General features: G+C 36.4%; 1 protein-coding gene across 1 annotated transcript in view; it reads right to left on the bottom strand.

The window, feature by feature from the left end:
• Nucleotides 1–22,125, bottom strand: part of LOC114143248 (protein kinase C-binding protein NELL1) — a 237,297-nt gene that overhangs the window by 54,918 nt on the left and 160,254 nt on the right. The window contains exon 16 of the mRNA XM_028015109.1: nucleotides 11,890–12,015. Within this exon, the coding sequence (XP_027870910.1) occupies nucleotides 11,890–12,015 (126 nt within the window). The remainder of the gene's footprint in view (nucleotides 1–11,889; nucleotides 12,016–22,125) is intronic.

The raw sequence follows: 22,125 nt of genomic DNA, 5'->3' as shown, positions 1-22,125 counted from the left end.
GAAAATGTTTTATTATACATCAGAAAAATGATTGCTTTTTAAAGGAAATATATAATAACCAAAATAATATTTCAGATTTTTTTAACACATTGTGACCTTGTGTGCTGTTGTTTAGGTGATTGTCCCATTTTCCAGCCAGTTTCTAAGCAAAAAAAAGCTAACTTTGCATTTCCTGCAATGTATTTGTTACTCATATTCAATCTTTTTTTGACTATTCTTCAGAACTACACATGGCCTTTGGCAAAATGAACTAAGTTTCTTAGATTGCAGTTAACTCCAAAATGTGAGAAACGTGCAAAACTTTTTATATGTTTTGCATCGACAGTGATTTGTAGATTCATTTTCAACAAAAATCAAACTATTTTTGTCAATTTAAATACAATCAATCAATCAATCTTTATTTCAGACACAAAAGAGGTCCATAGTAAAACAAAAAGAATAAATTTTACGGGTTTAGTTTGTTATTGAGCAGATGACATAAAAAAGACATAAAAAGTTAGTTTTAAAATAATTAATTCTCCCCCCAACAATCCACAAAAATTTGGACACCACTGTAATAGATGGTATCGAAAAGGCAGAGGAAGTTCTCTTTCAGAAATTCTAACAGATGGGGGTTTATGACATCCTGGATTTTGTTCATAAAATTGATTACAGTCACTCCTAGGAACGTTAAATTGTAGGCTCTCATGCGCACGTCCTTCATAATGAAATCTCCAGTGATCAGCCCTGATGGTTGTGTGAGCTGAGAGAGGGGAGAGACTGGATCTAAGATGCAGCTGGAGGTGAAGGGCCACTTGACATGGGTTGTCTCATTGGGAACTGTTGTGATTGGAGAGTGGTGGGACTTAAGCCCAGCGAGATTCTAAGCAGAGTATTGGCACCTACTCAGCAGGTTTACAACTAGGTAGGCACTGTGTCTTGAATAAAAATGTAAAAAAAAAAAACTGTCTCTTAAGGATGTATGCATAAATCCTGTAGATGAGTGTAAGAAACCACTACATCCTGTTTCAACTGGTTATAAATACTTTGTTTCTTGTTTAAACTGATAAACTGTGTGCAAAATCTATTTAAGTAAGTTAAGGATTTTCTCTGCTTTGCTTGTTGTGAGTTAGTTACACTAAGACTGATACCATCTAAAATAACACTTTTTAAAACCAGTTTAAATATTTGAATCTAAAAGATTTTGACTTCACCACATTTCAGAACTCTGAGTTCTCTTTATGAATCGTAAAATCCAAGTCTTTGCAATTATGTTTTTTTTTTTTTCACTTTGACTTCCCCTTCCAATAATTATGAGAAGAAGAAAAGCAAGATTAAAAGATTATTGAGTGTCATTCATTTTCTAATCAAGCTTATGCTCAGTCTTGTGGTATAAATCCGGTACACTTATTCCCTGCACAGTTCAGACTTTTGCCCCCTCTAAAAGAAATCACTTCCTGCACAAGCTGTAAGATCTTTTGTTCAGCTTGAAGCAAGATTATTGAAAAGAAAGTTTTTGTTCCATGAATCACCAAACAAAGTAATTTAACAATTCTGGGAAGTGTTTGTATTTTAATATCTATTCCATTTTTATTCCTTGCTTTTTAGCATAACATATAATATCATGGAATCACCTAATAAAGTAGTCTACTTCTACACAGATTGTTAAGTAAAAAGGCTGGCTGTTACAACAGAATCCTTAGACAAGCACAAAATAATAATTACTCATCTGCATTTAAACAAAATGAGGTTATTGATGTACAGTGCAGGAAATCAATGTTCTAGAACCAAACCTGATTTTACATGTTTATTAGTGATATGCTAAATATATGCTTAGTGACATGCTTTTTACAACATGGCCCAATAGTTGATGTATTTTCTGTAACATAGAAACAAGTACATGTCAGGACATAGCCTACAGTTGAGTACATTTATAATTCATACTCACATGCGCACCCCCCCTACACACGCACACACACACACTCCTCATCAATGTACAAAAGCTTGGTGGGAGTCATGACTAATGTATTCTGCTTAATTAATGAGTGGTGCTCATGAAGCCCTGCAGCGACCAGGAGAAATGATTTTGCCTTCATCATCCCATGAATTTCTTCCACATGCTGAACTATGAAGTAGAGGTAGGAAGTGAAGCGGAGTTTACGAGAGGAGCCAGCAAAACCAGATTTAATTTGTGATGTAGCATGGTTAAATATTTAGTAGGTTAATGTTGAGAGCTGATGAAGAGGGCAGCAACGTAAATCACTGAAATACTCATACATGTTGTTTGAAGTTGCTTCTGTACACCAACAGATGGACAGACTGAATTAATGTGTAAAACAAATACACAAACACAAGCCAGTTATTATGATCAAGAAAGAAATTAGTACACATTGTATCTCGTAAAAGTATTTATTCTTGTGACTTATTTTGTCATATAACGCCGATAAATTTCAGAGTGCTCTGATGGAAATTATATTTCAGACCAATACCATTTCACAAGCATGATTGACAGCACTAAGACCCTCCTCCTGGCTCTGATTGGTTGTTTCTGACAGATTTGTGCATTTCTCCAGATAACGCTGGGAGAAAGCAGAGGACCTTAATTTTTCCCATAAATTATCTGTCTCCTGCTAAACTGCTAGACTGTAGTGACAGCTTTAATAAATACATAAAAAAACATATTGTCACCTTCCTAAAGTAATGGCCCGAGTCATTTTTTGGAAAAAGTTTCTATTTGTTTTTTTACAAAAATCGCTTTTGCTACAAAATGACTTAGACCATTATTTTAGGAAGGTGACAATGGAAAATAATGACCTGGCTCACAATATCCAGACTCCTTATAGCTACCATTAGGTTGAATAACGATTTCTGATTGAGAAAAAACAAAACAAAAAACACTTAAGTAAATGGCTAAGTATGTAGCTTTTTTAAATGAAAACAATATCTTAAGTATATTTTCATATTTTTGTTTGTGTTGTCCTGAAAGGTACAACTAAGAAGATTTTGTGTATTCTAAAGTGGAGCCTAATATTACCTAGTCTGAGTAAAAAATAGTTCAAATCATTTAAATGCATTTATACAGACATTTGATAAAAAAATAACTATATTCTAGCACAGTTCATCACTCACCTAAAAACCACCCTGTGATAGCTGTCTATCATACCTGCAGGAGAACTAAAAAATTAATTACCACTGTCACACAATTATTAATGGGATATTTTAACCATTAGTGCTTGGGAAGATCTAATAGACTATTCAAGTGAGTGTTTTTCCCCCCATAACATAGTAAATCCGAACAATAAATGATCATGTCAGTGAGAAATGATTACATTGCCAGTGGTTACCTTAGCATTTCTTTGCGAGATAACAACCGTCTAATATGAGTGCGCTGCCTGTCTCTGTCAGATTTTTTTTCCTAATTAGTGATGATTATGTAGTGATGTAGAGTCAAGTCTGGACATGTTGAGGTGACCCCTGAAGCGCTGAGCTAATGATGCATAATAACGGATCATCATCATCAGAACCACGGACAGCGCCCAGTGTGCTCTCAGGCTTCTGCATCATGCATGCCTTGAAGAACATTAAATATTAGAAGGATTGGCAGGTTTACTGATTTTATTTTCCAATTAGAAAAAATGCTCAGAATGAAAAGGTACTAAAGGAGCAGCATGTCTTAGAAGGTTAGACAAGTCATTGATCCCTAAAGCACAAGTAGATCGGTGAGATTTTGAGCTCTTATGAACCATCAATAGTAATGACATTTTACAAATTTAAGGCTAAAATATTATTGAGTTACTAAAAAATATGCAAATATTGAACACAGAATATTGTTTTTTCGTTTTATCTCACTTACGAAAATACTTAACATCGTTTTTCACCTAATTGTGATCTGATTTATGCTAAATGTTGGCAAATACAGTATAATAACAAAAGCTTAACTGTGAGTCTTTGAGAGCACTGATATGCTTGTTATAGCAGACTAAGGAATAAAATATTGCTTCGTCTTACAAAACACCTTTGGTTGGCAGTTGTGGGTATTTGAAAAATACATTTTACCACACTGAAACTGGTACAAACTGAATCAAAACAAAATTTAAAAAAGAAGAACTGAATTTGTAAAAATGGCAAAGCAATCAAACGATTGTTTTTCAAGTGTCAATAACACTGTCACAGATCCCTATTATGAGACACAGCAGGGAGTCTGGTTTGACTTCTGAGGAACATCCTCTTCTAAAACATCACAGAGTCAGTCTGTGTGTCTCATGCATTACTTGTGTAATGCAAACTGTTTCCCGTTGTTTCTTTTTCCATTTATACATTCAAAATTAGTTTAGATAAATTCAATTTATATCAATTTTGTTTCTTCTACATAGTCTTCATAATTACAAATATAATACAAATTATTTCGCAAAGTAAAACAAACATAAAATCATTTACATAATAAGTCACACAATAAAACAATGCAAAATTACATTGTACAAAGACAGATTAGAAACCTGAGAATTCAGATAAAAGACGATCTGTAAAGTAAGATAAACAAATAAATAGCATTAAATATTAAAGTAGCACTATATCAGGCAGATTTTGTCTAAAAATAGTTTGTATCAAATGTAAGCTCTTTCAAATGACAAATACACAAAATGTCTTTATTTAGCTCTTCCTGCAGCTGGTCACCTTTGTATAAAATACTCTGTTTTATTTTCAGTTTATATATTTATCATCAAGAAAATCAATTCAACGTTAGGTATGTATTAATAAAACCCTCTCTTTCCTGTGGTGGTGTTTTTCAAAAGACAAATTTGAACTCATATATGATATAAAATAATGTTGACCTTCAACTGGATCAAAAGACCAGCTTAGTATAAATTCTGTGATTTCTTGTCCAGTGATGATGATGATGAAAATATTAGTATATGCTTAAGTTTATGCAGTGCTATAGATCAAGTTATTAGAGCAATTATTACAGTTAACAGTTTATTTTTTAAACGTTCTATTTTTTGTGTTGAATCTTTCATTTAAATTTTTGTGTGCATCAGGGGATATTCGAGTTAAACCAATACCTCATGATTCCTCTTTCCCATGTGTAATAAATTCTTTAAACGTGTCCTCATCTCTCAAGCTTCCAACATTGCCTCATTCAATAATGTCAAGCAGAACACTTCAGTAACGTGAAATTTAATGACCTGTGACAAGCTCATAAAAAAGAACAGAGCACGGCAGAAATGACAAGGTTTAATCCCCGTCTGCCACCCCAATCTCTTCTCCTTTTTTTGTCCTACATAAAGTCACTGTGTTCACTACTCCCAGCCTCGCTGCTCTCCTCAACATGGGGTGAACCAGCTGAGATATGTCCTGTGCCACAGGGCAAAATATATTGAATGCTTGTCATAGCATTCAGCTCAAAGGACATAGGTTCCTATTAAATTAGTTGGGGGACATTTCTAAATTCCCAGCTGTAATATACCTGGGGCTTAAGAGAATGCTTTCTCTTGACCCACCGGTCAATTAATACCGCTTTTTCTATGTACCACTGCATGAAGATTATATCTCCATTTTTAAAAGTCAAAGACATTAGAAATACACAAGATAGCTTGTACTGAATATGATAAATGTATTTAAATTATGTAAATTGGTCAGCTTACACTCCTTTTGTGTTAAATTTACATTTTTATTTTATTTAATTTTTTTTTATTTTTACAACCTTTCCAGCACCATCCAATCATTAACATAATAAATGCTGTATGCAAATCTGCATGTATCTCACTTCAGTACGGAGCAACTTCTTCAAAAACTAAACTTCTGACTTTATTCAGATAGATATTGTAATTGCTGCTCTAGTTTTGACAAGCAGTTTGGATTTAAGATTTCATCTTCAGTTTATTAATCTTTTCCTAAAATCTTTTTTTTTCAGAAAACTATGTTGCTTTCCAGTTGCCTGTTTGTGTCTGTCTCTTTAATGCTTCAGAAATGTACACAGCAATACAAGAGATTTAACACATTTCCATGTGTTCAAAAATGATGACAAAAGGTAAATTCAGTCTTTGAAACTTGAAATACAATGTCTTTGTATATAGCAATTTGGGAATAGCAATGGTGATAGCATTTTCCTTATATTTCATCAATAAACACCCTTGAACATATGACACCAAAATAAATTAAGAAACTTGAGAAAACAAATTGAGAACATGTTACGTTTTTCTTTTTAAGTCATATAAGGGAAGAAAAAAGCAAAAAGACCAATTAAAACTGTTTCTTAGGTTAAAATGTTGACGATAATATAAAAAATATTGAGCAACTTTAGCCATTTTTTTTATTTTTTTGCAATGTAGAAAATCCTATAACAATGCTGCTGCATGAATTTGCAGGAAATGTTTAAAATTTTATGAAAGCAACTTTAAGTATATGTTTTTATTTATGCTTAAAGCACATATTTGTCAAAACTTAACAGCGCCTCTTGATATATTGATTCAAGAAAATGAAAATGTTGATGAGAGAAAAAAAAATTTGCACCACCACTGAACGTGTTGGAACTGACATGAAGCACTAATGGCCTTGCACTTAAAGCTCAAGTGGCTCTCATTATGATACTAATATATTCACTTTACATTGTGAGTAGATCTTTCAGCAACATTTTGTTTCCCTCAGTTCACATCCTCCCTATAGACCAGTGTCAAACAAGCATATAGAAATGCATTTAAAATCCAATGAAATACACGGCTCAAGTAAATAAAAATGCAAAAGCATCAGATTATATTAATGGAAGCATGTTGCTTTAATGTGCTCTGTCAGTAAACATGCAGCCCTTTAATAGCCACAGAGTTCTATTATTATTCCACAAGACTCAATCTGTATTCAGCCAAGGGAACTAGTGAGGAAACGACGGTTACAGAGAAGCAGACTTAAGTGAGGACAAACATCACTCTAGATGGTTGCACAGTTTTCTGATGAACAGAAAGAAACATTCCCTACATCAAACCTTTAAGGGGAGGCTAAATATAAACACCCACATCTCAGAGGCAATTACAAATAGATGAAAGAGAGGACCAAGACAAACTTATCTGAATTCTTCCCCTCCCCTCCCAAAACTGCGTTTGATGGGATTATTAAATTGGCTGCTGTCAAGTCTGTTTAACGGCATGGTCTCTATTTTTTAGCAGCTAATGTATATGGAGAGGGCTGCCAGACTTTTCACACTAGACTTCCACAATAATTAGATAAATATTTGAAACTGAATTTCATTACATTTTCTCAAAACATCTACTGTATTATGGATGATACGATGCAGTCATTTCTAGTTCTTGTAAGTGATGCATGAAACTATTTGCAGCTTATTTAGGACATTTTGCTAACAGAATCTATGATGAGTATCATGAAAAAGGTAAAATAAAAAATAAATCACTGAATTTACTCATTGCCTGTTCAGATCAATGGAAGAAGGGCGAGGTGAGGTATTGAGGAAGTTGTGCATTTATTTAAACTGTGCATAAACAAATGAGCAAATAAAAAAAAAATAAATGAGCTTTGCACCAGCTGGTGTTATGTCGTTTACACCGACATTTGCAGGCAGGCAGTCGGTGCATGCCTGTTACGGTCTTTCTTTATATAGATATACATGTTTCACTGCAAATGTACTACACATGTTGACATTCCACAGTCTTTCTACTATATTTAATGAATCTTTGTGGCATATTTAGGCTTTCTGGCCAGTCATAAATGCACAGTGAAAATTCACAGAGTAATGCAGAACGCCGCATGCTTTTCTTCTACGCATTTAAAGATTAAAAACATACAGTTCAAATTGGTCCAACCAAGGACAACTCCCCTATGTGGCGATCATTTCCATTCAAGTAGACAGACTTTTAAATGTACGGAATTGATGACATAAAAGTGTTTCAAAGGTCAAATTTCAAAATAAATCTTCTATTTTGGGTTTATATATTTCTTTTTCCAACGCCAGAGGAGTCAGTGCCTCACCAGTCATGAAAACTGCAGGAGCCACAAGTCCTACAGCTGCAAAACAAGCCCAAATTATCAACGCTCCTCCATCATGCTCGACAGTTGGTGTGAGATGTTTGCTCTGATAAAATGTTCCACATCAGGCCAAGCCTCTCTTCACTGCCATAGCAGCCTTCCCAGATAATCTGTGAAAACCTCAAGCTCCTTTACCTCCTCCCAGACATTGTACTTTTAACCATGAATTTCCCTGAATGAAATGTTAATGTATAATGCTGATTTCCAGAATAACCTGAAGCAATTAAATTATTTTACAATGAAAACATTTATTCTCGTTTTCTAATAGCAAACTAAATTTAATGCATATTAATTTAAATTCAAAACATTGCTGAAGCATAAAATTAGCATTTTATTTCATGAAATATTCATTTTTTCCAGATTTGTTCATGTATAAGTGTTACATGTATAACCACATTTGATATCTGGTAATATTCAAACTGTGCATGACACTCATTTCAGTTTGCTGTGACAATTTGGACATAGACAGAGAATCACTGAAAGCATTGGAATTATTGACCATGAACTGCATCATTCTGGTTAAATGTCTCTGCTGGTGTTATTTTTATTTGTGTAGTCAACTATTTATCACAAATGCCTCTAGAGAGTGGGATATGAGCAATCCTACAATAACATATTTATAAACATAAACGTCTTCAGTCTGAATATCTAAAAATTAAACAGAAAGCTGTTGTCTCCTGGGTTATGTACCTAATTATTAATGCTGTCAATCTATGTTGCTTGGATGGTTGGATAAAGTATTTTTTTAATACGGTAGCAGCGAAACATAATGGTGATTATTATGAAAACTCCTAGAGAGAGTAAATCATTACCAGATGTATCATAATAGAGTTTAAATAGGCTCTCCTGTTGTTTTGGTCTTATTTGGGAATAAAATCTGACAGTTTCTGAAAGCATCTACAACTAATTATAGAAACTGAGGGTCACCTGGTTCTATTTACCTTTTTAAATCTTATTGCTGCTCGCCAATGTTTTGCTGAAATGAGCAGAAAATGGCTGTGCTTTTTCCCTTCTTCTGCTTTAAAATAGACTTCTTGAAGACAGGTTCTGTTTGATAACAATAACGACGTTATCTTTACCTAAATCTATGTAAAAATAGTAAAGTCCTGAATGGATTAATATTGTATTTGGGGGCAAAAAAATCACAAAGGTTTATGCTGGTAACCTTACAAAATGTACTTTACACTATAATGCTTTAAATCTAACTTGTCTTATTTGTATTCATATCTGCATCATGCTGTAAACCACAGGGTTTCATTCTTATTCATCATGCAGTGGAAGATGAATCTGAATGTATGGAATCAGAAGCCAGTTTTATGCCCTGAGCACCATAAGTGCTGCACCAGGCCTTAGGAAAATGCGAAGGAAAAATACATCACAGTTCTAACAACATTGCTTGACTGACAGGTAATCATATTTAATTTAGAATGGCAAAACTGCCGAAGTGATGGAAAAAAATAATGTGAATCTTGTACAGATAATCACCCACACAACAAGTAAAGAAATCCATATGCCTAGTACATGTGGGCTGCAGAAAAGCCATTCCAGGAGAACTGGAGGCCATACTTAAGATTTAAAAGCCTGAGATATGGAGCTTCACTTTTCCGCCACCTCTTTTCTTTCGTACCCTGGAGCAACTTGGTCACTTCGATAGAAAGGAATAAAGTGGGAACACAATTACTACAACCTCTGATTCTCTACAGAGCTTTGTCTGCTTAAAGGAGAGGGAGTCATGCGAAAGACAAATCAGATTAAAAGTGCTGAAAGACTAAGAAGATGCATGCTGTAAAAAATAGTGCAGTAGCTTTGAACCCTCTGGGAAAGGAGTGGTGTAAGCAAAGTTTTGGGGTGAATGAACTTAACTGATGCATTGGTGTCTGTGGAGACACAAACACGGTACATTTACAGATTTACAGGCCTGCAGCAAAGAGGCAGGAACAAACACACAATGGCCATCTGTAACATAAAAACACTTTTTACTGCAGTATCTGTTTTATCTCAGCTGAAAGTCATTTAGATGTACTCTTACATTTTTCAAAAAAAATATACTTTTAAAGAGCTGTTTAAAGTTGCGGTATGTAACTTTTATTTAAAAAAAATACAACATAAATAAAAATTACATATTTGCTTTACTGTGTACTGACAGTAAAGTATGACACAGTTAAACTGTGATAAACAAATCGAGCTGAAACTCTTCCGGTGCTGACTAGAAACAGCCAATCAGAGCCAGGAGGAGGTTCTTAGCGCTGTCAATCATTCCTATGAATGTGCTGCTCACCCCTTGCTTTCTGCTCTGATACAACTTTTCCCCATCAGCAGAGCCTGTGGTGAATGCCAATGCATGGCCACCGATGACAGTGGATAAACGGTTTTCCTGTAACGGCAACTTACACATTTAGCAGCACTAAAATGCTCCTTCAGGCTCTGATTGGTTGTTTTTGGTCAGGCGCCATGTTACTTTCAGATAATCATAGTCTTAGCAAATACAGAAAAACTTAAAAGTTATACTGCAGCTTTAAAGCAATGCAGACATTTTACCTAAGCCCTGTTTTATATGTTTATCAACTTCAATACTTCAAAAAATATTGAACATTGCATTTCACTTTATGTTTCTTGATGCTTCAATTTATGGTAGGCTAAATGAGCTTCCAATGCAAATATTTTAAAACCAGTAATATTTTACTGCTTTTCATGTGAACATCTTAGATTTCTACATCCTACATATTTGGTGTAAATAAATAAAACTTTGGTTTAAAACATCTCTGCATCTGTCTTCTTTAATCCAGTGCCAATGTTTCCTTCACAAAACCCTTAGCATAATTAACAAAACAATAGAAATTAGGGCAAAAAAAGCTAATTACAGAAGCTGATGGGCAATTCTGTTTCCACTGTGAAATATTAAGAAGCAAATATGAAGATCAGAACCCCCAAGGAAAACACGAGGAGAAGCAGAAGGAGAGAAAGGGAGGCCAGCAGGAGGATTTATCTCTCCTCACAGATGCAAAGAGTCTTCCCAGGTCTCCCAGTCAGCAGCTGGGACAGTTTACAAGCCGCAGAATGGATTGATTGCCGATAGATCCATGTCCCTGTGTAGCTGCCAACTCTGAGCTAATTAAAGAACACTTCTCTGGAGAAACATGGAGCACCAACCCAGTACATTTTATTTACTCTTGAGAAAGTGTGCTCCTGTACATCCCTTTTGGGGGAAAAATGTTGCCAGCAGTCAGAAAGGTAGCTGCTTTGCTTTTTTTTTTATATAAAAGCTTAAAAGCCAGAGACATAAATTTGGCAGAAAACTGGCAATTCTGTTGTTAGACAGGCTGAAATTATCTAAAAATTGGCATAGAGTGCTGAAACTGGAAAATAGAAAAGAAAAACTCCTAACATTTATGCTATGCAAAAGATACATTTAACAGCTGCATTTGTGTCTAATAGACAATACACCAAAATGACACTGATCTTTAAAATTTTAGTCAGATTGAGATCATTGGAAGCTAACAAGAAAAGTAAAAAATTCCAGGACCTAAGCTGTCAAATATCTAAATTATAACAAATTAGTCAGCTAAGACGAAACAAATGACAGAAAATACAACAGTCATCAAAAACTTTATAAATCTTCTTTCAGGAGCCCCAGAAGCTTGTGTACTTGACCCCATTCTATTCTGTATGTCCCTGACTAAGTAGCTAAATGTGCAAACTTATGTTTACAGTTGCAGAAATCACAGTCTGCATTCATCAAAATAGTCAGGGTTTAATAGTTAGCAAATCACTTTGTGTATATTTGGCGCTAAAACAAAACAGTTGGATATACTCAAATCTTGGCCTCTGATTGACAACAAATTCAAACGTGCAAAACGTGGCAGCATGCATCAGACTTACCGGTGCAGGAGTATTCATCCACTCTGGTGAAACCCGGTAGACAGTCACAGCGATAACTTCCAGGCAGGTTCACACACATCGTATTGGACTGGCAGTAATGCATCTGTGTTGCACACTCATCGATATCTAGAAAAACAAAAACAAAGTAGAAGTAGTGGGTTATTAACTGACCAGACGGCTTTATATTTTGATAACAGACTGCAACAGGTGGATGAACGTCACTGAACTGCTTTGTCAGTGTTGGTTCAATTACATTACAGCAGAGTCTCAGGGCATTGCATTTGTTTGAGTTGCTTTTCATTAAACAATATACACAAGTCAAAAAATTGACCCTATTATCGATTGTCCTAAAGGGCAAAATAAAGATTATCCTCTCACAGACCAATGTGTGTAATTATACAAACATGTACATATATTCTGCTGTTGTCACAAGTAAGATAATAGAAAGGAGCTAAAAATATGGGAATGGCAGATGAAAGACAGCAATAAATGTTAAAATACACCAAAGAAAAGGTGTACAGTAAAGAAAGAGCTAATGAGATGAGGACATTATAACTGAGCCAGAGAAATGCAAGGAGAGCATCATCTCCTTTGACACCCATAATGTGCAGGTAATATCGTGATAAATTACAACACCTCCACTCCATACACAATTCCTCCCTTCCTAATGTAGCTTGAAAGACATTGTATGAGCATTAAAACACGTGGCTCAGGAATGCATTAGCTGAGCTGGATGGCTGCTGATGAAATGGGACGCGAAACACACAAGGGAGGTTTTATGCAAACGGGTCTGGATTTCTATGTGTGTGCACATGTAGTTGCACAGTTTAGAGCATTTATGTGCGCAGCAGAAGACCAAATTCCTGAGGCTAACGGGCCTTTCTACCACTTAAGGGACTCTGCATGCCACACTTGAGGGAAGGAGAGTGAAGAGAGCTATTTCCATATCCGTTCCTTGGATAAATACATTTTAGCTTTGAGGTGTTCAGCTCAGGCTTCCCCTTTACAAGATGAATTCAGATCAACTATGTAATTGACTTATATGCAACACCCAAAGGTTTTTTCCTTGGTAAATTTCATCCCTAGAAAGTGTACAGTGAGAGTGGTAAATTGCCGAGTTAAGAAGAGACAGAGCATGTCTTCAGGTGTACAAATCTTTGATGCCCTTCAGAATAAAAGGTTGCTACATCAAAAGCATGAAACTTATGAGAGTGCTTTGACGCCACACAACAGTACCTGACTCCAATTTCCATCTTGTTTAGGAGCACTACTCTACCCTAAAAGCCACTCATTTGATTACCCTTTATTGGTGAAAGGCGCCAAAACGTTGTTCAAGGGTGATGGCAGCTGCCCCGCAACGCCAACTCACAGCCTCAATAATTCAAAGTCAAGAGCTCACCACTTTTGTCAGCTTTCATTATAAGTGAGAAAAGCATCGGGTGTCAGGCAGGAGGAATGATGAGGCTTTTTGATCTGTGTTGTTCCAAGACACTATGCCCATGTGTGTGACTGCATGTGTGTTTGTGTTTTTGCCCTCAGCATCTTCCTCTGGGGGCATTGTTGCAGGTGAGGTCTGCTGACAGAACTGGAACTGTCATTTTGCACAGGGGGGGAATTCATTTTTCTGGATTTGCCAGTGTCTCTCTGGCTGCCTTCTTCCTTCCTCACCACCCTCCAACCCAGACCTCCTCTTCCTCGCCTCCCACCCTCTTCTGAGCACACTCTCTTCATCTCTCGGCTGCTTTATTCATGCTCTGATGTAGGTCAGGACTGGGTAGGGGGAACAGCTAAAAATAAGGCGGGATAGGACTCTGTGCATGTGTATTTATGAGTAAGTGAGGGTGTGCACATGTTTCTATCAGCTCAACCCTCTCTGTGTGATATTGTCTGGCAAAACAGAAAAACAGAAAAAAAAAACCACATTCTGAATGTCAAGTGTTTTGGTTCTGTAAGCCAGTAAAGGAGAAGAATCCTCATATTCCTTCATGCAAGAGTCTCTTCTATGTGCAGGGCTCACCTTTTCATGTAGATGTCAAAAGGAACATTATTATATGCAGAATGATTTTATCTCATTTTTTGTGGATGCTCCTTTATTTTTAGTTTAATGCCCCCCAGTTTAGTGAAGGTGCGACAGAAGGTATACATTTCATATAGAACGTTTTCTACATCTCCAACAGATTTTTCATGTATTTTGTTTCCTCACCAAATGTGAAACAAAAAAATTGAATTTTCTGAAGGTGCAATTGAGAGTATAAATTTCAGACAGAGCTATTTCCACTGAAGTAAATAAAAAAAGGGAAGGCAGTGAATTTCAATCACATTCCAAACAATATTATTTTCATGTTTTGTTTTTCTTCACTAAACCTAAGACTATGAAATTTGAAAAGACAGACTAGTGGAGACAAACCACTAATCTGGTTTGTCCAGAAGTGCAGAAAAATTTCAGCACTTCTGGGCATGACTTAGAAGTTTTATGCTCAAAGAAACATTGGTTTTTGATGAGATTTTGACTCGGTAGAATATTTCCAGAACTTTTAAGCCGTCTTATCCTCAAGAAAAATTATGGAATTGATGACGGTTGACCTTGTTAGTATTCTGTTGTATGCTGCAAGTACTGGTAAAAACTTCTAAAGTCCCTATAAACTGAAAACCGTGAATCATCATTAGGGCTGTTGTAAGACGAACGTAATCCAGGGACCGGTAGACCAGGGGACGAAAGTAAGAACGGGAGGGGCGTGGGAGAGGAGGGCAATACGGGATATTTACGACACCTTCGTTCGTCACACTCAGAAACTTATCTACCAGCCATGTACCGCCAATATGATTGCCGCCACCAGTTTGTTGAGACCGGGATGATATGAAATTTATTGTGCGGTTCGTCCGTAAAGTTACACTTACACTGTAAGCATCAGCTACTCAGCCGCCCGCTGTGTTCAGTCTATTCGCTCACCTGTATAAATACTCCCGCATCGCTGTTCCCGCCGTTCGGTCTGAACCAGCAGCTCCCGGAGGAGAAAGGCTGCCGTACTCCAGGCATCGCGCCAGTCACATTAAGAATGCCTATTGGTCTCCCAAAAACGATGAAAACCCGGGCATTATCATCAATCAATAAAATCCCCAGGGGCCGAACTTGAAAATTGGACGCTATGCCGCCAACACTTAGCTTTCGTCAACAACTCAGAGGCGGAAGTCAGAGCTCCGGGCAACACAAATAATGTTCCGGCTGGAACACGTTGCGGTAAATAATAAAACATAAATTAACGAAGGAGGCAGGTAAATTTTCTTCGAAGAATTTTAATAATCGACGTACTTGAATCATTCGAGGAATCGTTTCAGCTGTTGCGGAAAGTACCTCCACTGTATGTGATGATAGCTCAGTAAGTGGTGTGTATGTTGAGTGTAGTAGGTGAGTGAGATGTGTGGCAGCCGTCCTCCGGTCAGAAGGGGGGCGCTGCGTGCTAAAAACAAGAAGAACCGGGATGCTGGGGGAACGAAGACGAGACGGCATATGTGTGAGGGGTGAGCGTAGCCGACGACCGGAGCAGTGGCTAAAGGAAAAACGTCTGTGAAGCTTTCAACTGTTAGCTGGCGCTATTAAAAGTTAACTTCCAGCCACCTTCGTGCCACCGTGTGGTTCATGTTCAAGGCGTATGAAGGAGTTAACCCTGAAGTAGACTTCACTTCGGCCCTGGAGGAAGAACTCCCCTGTGTCCTCCGACCACGGTCAGAAGACTGAGCAGGAAAGGTTAACACCGCCTTAGTCATCATACACACTAGAGAATTAAAGGGTTCATATGCTTTCATATACAGTCCTTTACAAAAGAATGTACGACCTTTAAAGACATTGTTGCATTACAAAGACAATGCACTTAATCCGAATTCTAGGTTTTAAGCAGACACAAGGGAGAGCATTTGTGACTTCACATAGCTTGATTTATTGATTTTTTTATTATTATTTTTAAATAAACAACTAATTGAGCTACAGTCTTGCAACAAATTTTCAGATTTGTAGCTCTGACTGTATTTTTGTTTTTTTTTCCTCATGCTGGAAGGTGAACCTCCGGTCCTGTCTCAAATCTTTTGCGGCCTCCAACAGTTTATCTTGCAGGATTGTCTTGTATTAACTACCATCTATCTTTCCATCAGTTCTGACCAGCTTCCCTCTCCCCGCTGAGGAAAAGCATTGTCACCACATGATACCAACATGTTTCACCATGGGGATGAGGTATTCAAGGTCGTGAGCAATGTTAGTTAGCTTTGCAGGTCTGCCACAAAGTTTAACCAGATCCCCTTCTTCCACTGTTTGCTGTGTCTCCAGCATGGTAAGTGGTAAACTTTAAACAAGACTTCCTTTGGCACCACTATCGTTTCTCCTGAGAGCAGATTCTCTATCCTGAGCTATTGATCTCTGCATCTCCCCCAGAATTACAATGGCCCTCTTTGCTGCTCGTTTGATAAATACTTTCCCTATTTATATGTGTGACCACATCATTATTAATGGATTGATTACTTCTCTATGAGATGCTCAAACCTTTGGGTACACGGTTGCCAAATCTAATTGACAGTATCCAGCCCAAACACAATGTAATCCCTGCCCAACTCAAAAACAACAACCAAAAAAAAACCAGCCCAAATCACAACCTCTGTTGAAAATTATGTTAAAATTCATGCTAAAAACAATTAAATATATAAATGCATACAAGCATTTATAATGTGCATATGTACCATTTCATAATGACACTAGATTAGCCCATGACTATTAATTATTGATTATGTCATGTTCGGCAGATTTATGTCAAAGTATATAAACTATAAAACAAACATAAGCACATAGGATTAGGAAATTTTTACTTTTCTGTCACAACATGAGAATTATTTTCATCAAAACTTTCTGAAAACCAGCCAAATGTTGCGAAAAGCACCCTAAATTGCCCAGAGCAATATTTTTCCATATCAACATGTTTAAAAGAAGTCATATTGGGTACAAATCAAATCTGGCTGGCCTTGATTTTACCTTTCAGCAACTTTTCACCCCTGACTTGTTTGGTGTGCTATTTGGTCTTTTAATAATTCACTGATTTCTGAAGGTGCCCTGCGACAGACTGGCGACCTGTCCAGGGTGTACCCCGCCTCTCGCCCGGAACGTAGCTGGAGATAGGCACCAGCAACCCTCCCGACCCCATTAGGGACAAGGGTGAACAGAAAATGGATGGATGGATGGATGATTTCTGAAGGAAATTATTGCACTGTATTTCGTTTAGGAATATTCTAAGTATGTGCAATACATCGTCTTGGTCCAATTACATTTGCAATGTCAAAAAAGCCTATTTTTACATGTATTTGTACTGAGATTTTAACTGAATTTAGATTTTTTTAAAGTGATGGGTTTTGATTGTGTTTTAGTTTTGAAATAACATTAAAATATATGTTGGAATCGTCTAAAACATTATTTAAATACTTTTCATAACATGTTTCACAGAATTGATTCAGCTCTCCCTTGTTTTTGGGGTTTTTTTCACTGAGGGCAAACATTACAAAAGCTAAAAAAAATTAACACAGTACAGCCATTTTATCTTAAAAATTAAAGAAATTTATATGATAGAAAGGCAAACAAATATGAAACTTTTAGGTTTTAATGTCAGAATTATGACCTAATCTTAAGCTAAAAAAACCTACAACACCCAGTGACAATAAGCTGAGTTGACAGTTTCCACTTAATACAGTATCATTCATAAAGTGGAAATAATCTTGTTTTCTGACACATTACTCTTTAATTACGATTAGTTTTTTTTTCTGTGATACACCTGAATGATAACATTTTGTAAAGAAAACATTTTATCTTTCAAGAACAAATTCCAGCACCACAATTATTTAAGTAAAAACAAGTTAACTCCACATTCATGGGCCACAATATGTTTCACAAATTAATGTATATAGCTTAAAGATACAATGTGTCTTCACAAAACATGGCTCCATCTTTCTAACAGAGGCATTCTTCAGCAGATCACCTTCACACGTTACAGGCACATGCAGCAACAGTTCCCTTTTTTACCTCAACCTCACTGTCAATTTTCCTCACATATTAGGCATGGCCTAGCAATTACAATCCATGATAAATGAAGCATGCACAGAGCATTGCAGACCGGTGCAATACATAACATATTAAACATCCTGCATAGTCTATTTCATTAAGTGTGAAGGGCTAATCATTGTTTTGTTTTTACAGAGGAGGAATTATTGTTTCCCATCATACATATCTTTGCAATTATGTCTATAGGCTGGGGTAAATAATTGCACACAGTCTTTGCAATAAACTCTAAATATTGGAAGCCAGAGCAATCATTTCCAACATAAATAAATAATATAGTACAAAAAGCCTTAGGAAGTTTATTGTTTTAACTAATAACAGTGGTGAAACCTTTTAACCCAATAAAACCAAATGTGTTGAGTATTTCTAAGGCTGTTGCTTCCTTAAAACAAGTTATTGTTGTTCTGGAAAAAGTTGTTTTATTGAGTAAATATGTTTCTATGCATGTTTATAATTTTCTCTAGATATTTAAATGGAGGCATGCATCTTTTAGGTTATAATAATTACCTAAACATAGAAACGTAAGGTATCAATAACACAACGTAAATCAGTTTTTTTAAATGTCTATGTTAAAAGTCTTTAATAAACTTTTCAAACTTCAACAGAATTATTTCACAATTATGTCTTGTATTGCATTTCAAAGCATTACAAATAATAGTGAACAAAAGGTTTGCCCAGTAGCTTGTGATAATCAAACAAAAAATATATATGTTTGGTTGTTGATTTTGACTTTAGGCTATCTTTACACTATGACAAGAATGAAAACAGCAACATTTAGACAGCTCAAATCTGGACTACTGACAGACTGTTTAAGACAATTTTGATGTGCAAAACGTAAACATTTTGTCCTATGTATGAAAGAAAAAAAAACTACAATTATGTGAAAAATGCATAGGCATATAGTTCAGCTGAATGCTGGACGAACTGCCCACAAAGTCAACTGCTTCCAGGTGTCCAAATTGGGATTTCCTCAACAGTGAAACAACAAGAAAGTCAGTCTATGGTCTCATTCTTCTTTTGCAAGGAAACCAGCTTTTGATATTGAACTGAATTTTCTGTCTGAAATGAAACATACTTTGAACTTTGGTTTAATTGATTCCGCCTTATTCTGTCCTAAAATTCAAACAGTTTATTAATAATTTGTATGCAACGTTTTGCAAAAAATAGTAATCTTGGCGATTTGGTTATAAAGATAAATTTTTTTCAAGGTGTGGGGTGGCAGTGTAGAAATTATTCTTTGTTCAGATGATGAAACAGTATTTAAGCATATATATACAGTATATACACAGTATGAAACATATACACGCACAGTTTTACCATTGTGTGTATATGTGTGTGGGTGCATTAGACATGCTAATAGTTATTGTCTACATTCCCTATGCTCATTACAGCTAACACATTACACTTTGAAGCAGCTTCTATCATTCTTCACCTGCTCATTGTGCATAATTTTGTCTAAATAAGGTAATTACATGACTTTGCAATTAACTCACAAGTTAGAATGACCCAAAGGACTCACAAAATGGACGAATGGATCAGGGACCCTAATTTAAGTAGTGTCACTTTTCCAATAGTTGTAAGCCTAAAAATTGCAACCCAGGTTAAAAACTAAAGTAGTATTTGGAATGAAAATTGAAACCTTTTCAAAAGACAAGAAAATAAGTTTTGGTGACTTCAGTTTGTGCAGGAAGAAGAGACCATATCTGTAGATTTGAGCATGCTCCTGTAAAAGCATGCCTTATATGTTGTCTACAGATAAATTTAAGCACAGGAGAACAGAAAGGTGTCGCTCAATCAGAACAGAAGAACTGCATAGAAATGAAGTTTAAACAATCTGTCATTGTGAAGCTCAAACAAGGATCTGCCAATCACGAAGCTGCACACTGACATTTTCAGACAGTGTGAGGCCTGAAACGGAGTCCCTCTCTCAGACAGACCAGCAGGGTTTACCTGGATGACAGGTTCTGTGCAAGTTCCCGCAAAATGTTCTTACAAGTAGTTTTACCAAAAAGACGTACACTTACTGTAAATGTCTGTGCAGGGAAATGGACCCATACATCAGGCAAGGGTAGGCTGAACAGTATGCATTTTCAATTTGCACTATTCCTAATATACTGCACAGCCAGTCTTCCTGCTTCTAGTAAAACAGAATCGGTTTTCTCAATGCAGGAAGACGTGTTGTATATCAAAGACAAACACAAAGCACAGCCAGAGTGTCTGATCTGTTATAATGAAGGAATACATTTGTCCAGCAATCAAAGACAACCTCAGCTAGTTTTACAAAGCTTGTCTGACACCCGAGAGAATTGTCAACATTTGTTTTCAGCTTCATTCCATAGGGTGTATGGATTTTTTCCTGATTTTTAAGTTAAATTATGCTATTAGAATGGTTTGTAGATTTTTACATCAACAGTTAACAAATGCAATACATTTAAGTTAGGTAAAACTTTAGGTATCATTTCCATATAAGTTAATATCTACAGAATTCCTAATTTCTCCTCTTTGGGGTTACAGCTAATCAGAGCCAAACAAAATAAATGCCACACCTGGATTAGCTGCTTTGCAAATGCCACAGAATAGCATTGCTTCTAGGTATTTTTACGTCCTAAGCTGCAGGAAGATGCATGGACAGATTCATAGAGTCACAAAAAATACTGGGACAAAAACACAACAGGGGGGAAAATGGAGAAAAGACAAACAGACAAAAAGATATCAAACAATGCAGTGATAAAACAAAGAGATGGGGAGGCGCTGCGAGAGATATCACCATGATGTTGTAACTTTACCAGTAATATGCAGGAATCACTTGAGAGTAGAATTGATATTAAGGCATAAATATTTAACAACACAATGTGGGGGAGCTTAATTAGTTTTATTGTTTTCCTGACTGAGACGCTTCAGCTACACGGTCAATGCTGATGTGACACTTGTGAATGTGATTGTACGTTTGACTGCAGAGACTAAATTAGATTCATTTTGATACATTTAATTTTGAAGTCTTGTAATATCAAGATGAAGATGGTGGGCACACTCATTAGATTATGCTCCAATTGCTGTGGGTTCGAAAAGCGAGATGTAGAAGGATTTGATCTTTTTGGATTGAAGTGAAACCTCAATATGTTCGGCTGCTGAATTTACAGTACCTTATGAAAGAATGTTTTAACAACATCATAAATGCAAATGTAATTCACTGCAATTTTATGCGACAGAACACAACAGTGAAGTGAAAGGAAACTGACTAATGGTTTCCAAAGTTTTTTCACAAAAATGTGATATGTTAGGTTAGTCCCCATAGGTGACTAACCTATACCTTGTGTATGACTTTTCACCTTTTATAGAAATTTTCCCCATTTTATTTGCAAATTGCCCCAACTAAGCTAGATTGAATAAAAATCATGAGCAAACATCAATTCTCAAGTCTCACCACAGATTCTTTGAATTTGATTTAGATTTGATTTAATATATGAATATGATTTTATCTAAACCCTTCTGTTGTAGCTGTGGGTGTATGTTTAGGGTTTTCGCAAGTATTCAGTAGTTTTGAACACAATTCTCACAAGATTGTGCGGTAGTGAGATCTATCCAACTTCCTTCTCGCTGCTGAAGTTAAGAATCCCAACAGGACCAGGCTACCATTGCGGTGTTTTGCCGCGTGTCCAGGTTCACGTACAGTCTCAGTTTTCCACCACATATAGCATTTCACATGTCGGCCAAAGCAAACGGTTCTGCTTTGGTCTTATCTGTTCAGAGCAGCTTTTCCCACCCGTTTGCTGTTTCCCAAAAATACCTTGTGGCAAACTGCAAACAGGACTTGTTATGCCTTTAGTTCAATTGTAGGTTTATTCATTCACTGTACCATGGAGCCAAGATTTGTGGAGTGTATGACTAACAGTTTGACTGTTTACAGACTTTCCCACCTGAAAATGCTGTAGCTCTGCACCAGAGAACCTTGTGGCTGCTTCTCTGATTTTTGCTCTTCTTCTTCTCTGATTCTTGCTCTTCTTGCCCAGCCTTTCAGGTTACATAAATAAGGTTATCTATATATCATGTCTCAGTAGGTTGAAAGTTGCTTTTTCCAGTTTCAGAAGAGGGACTGAACAATGCTCTGTGACATTTCAAATATGCAATAGTGTTTTATAACCATTGCC

The sequence above is a fragment of the Xiphophorus couchianus genome, chromosome 4 (assembly GCF_001444195.1).
Source record: "Xiphophorus couchianus chromosome 4, X_couchianus-1.0, whole genome shotgun sequence".
NCBI lineage: Eukaryota > Metazoa > Chordata > Actinopteri > Cyprinodontiformes > Poeciliidae > Xiphophorus > Xiphophorus couchianus.
This window is presented reverse-complemented; position numbering and strand designations above follow the sequence as displayed.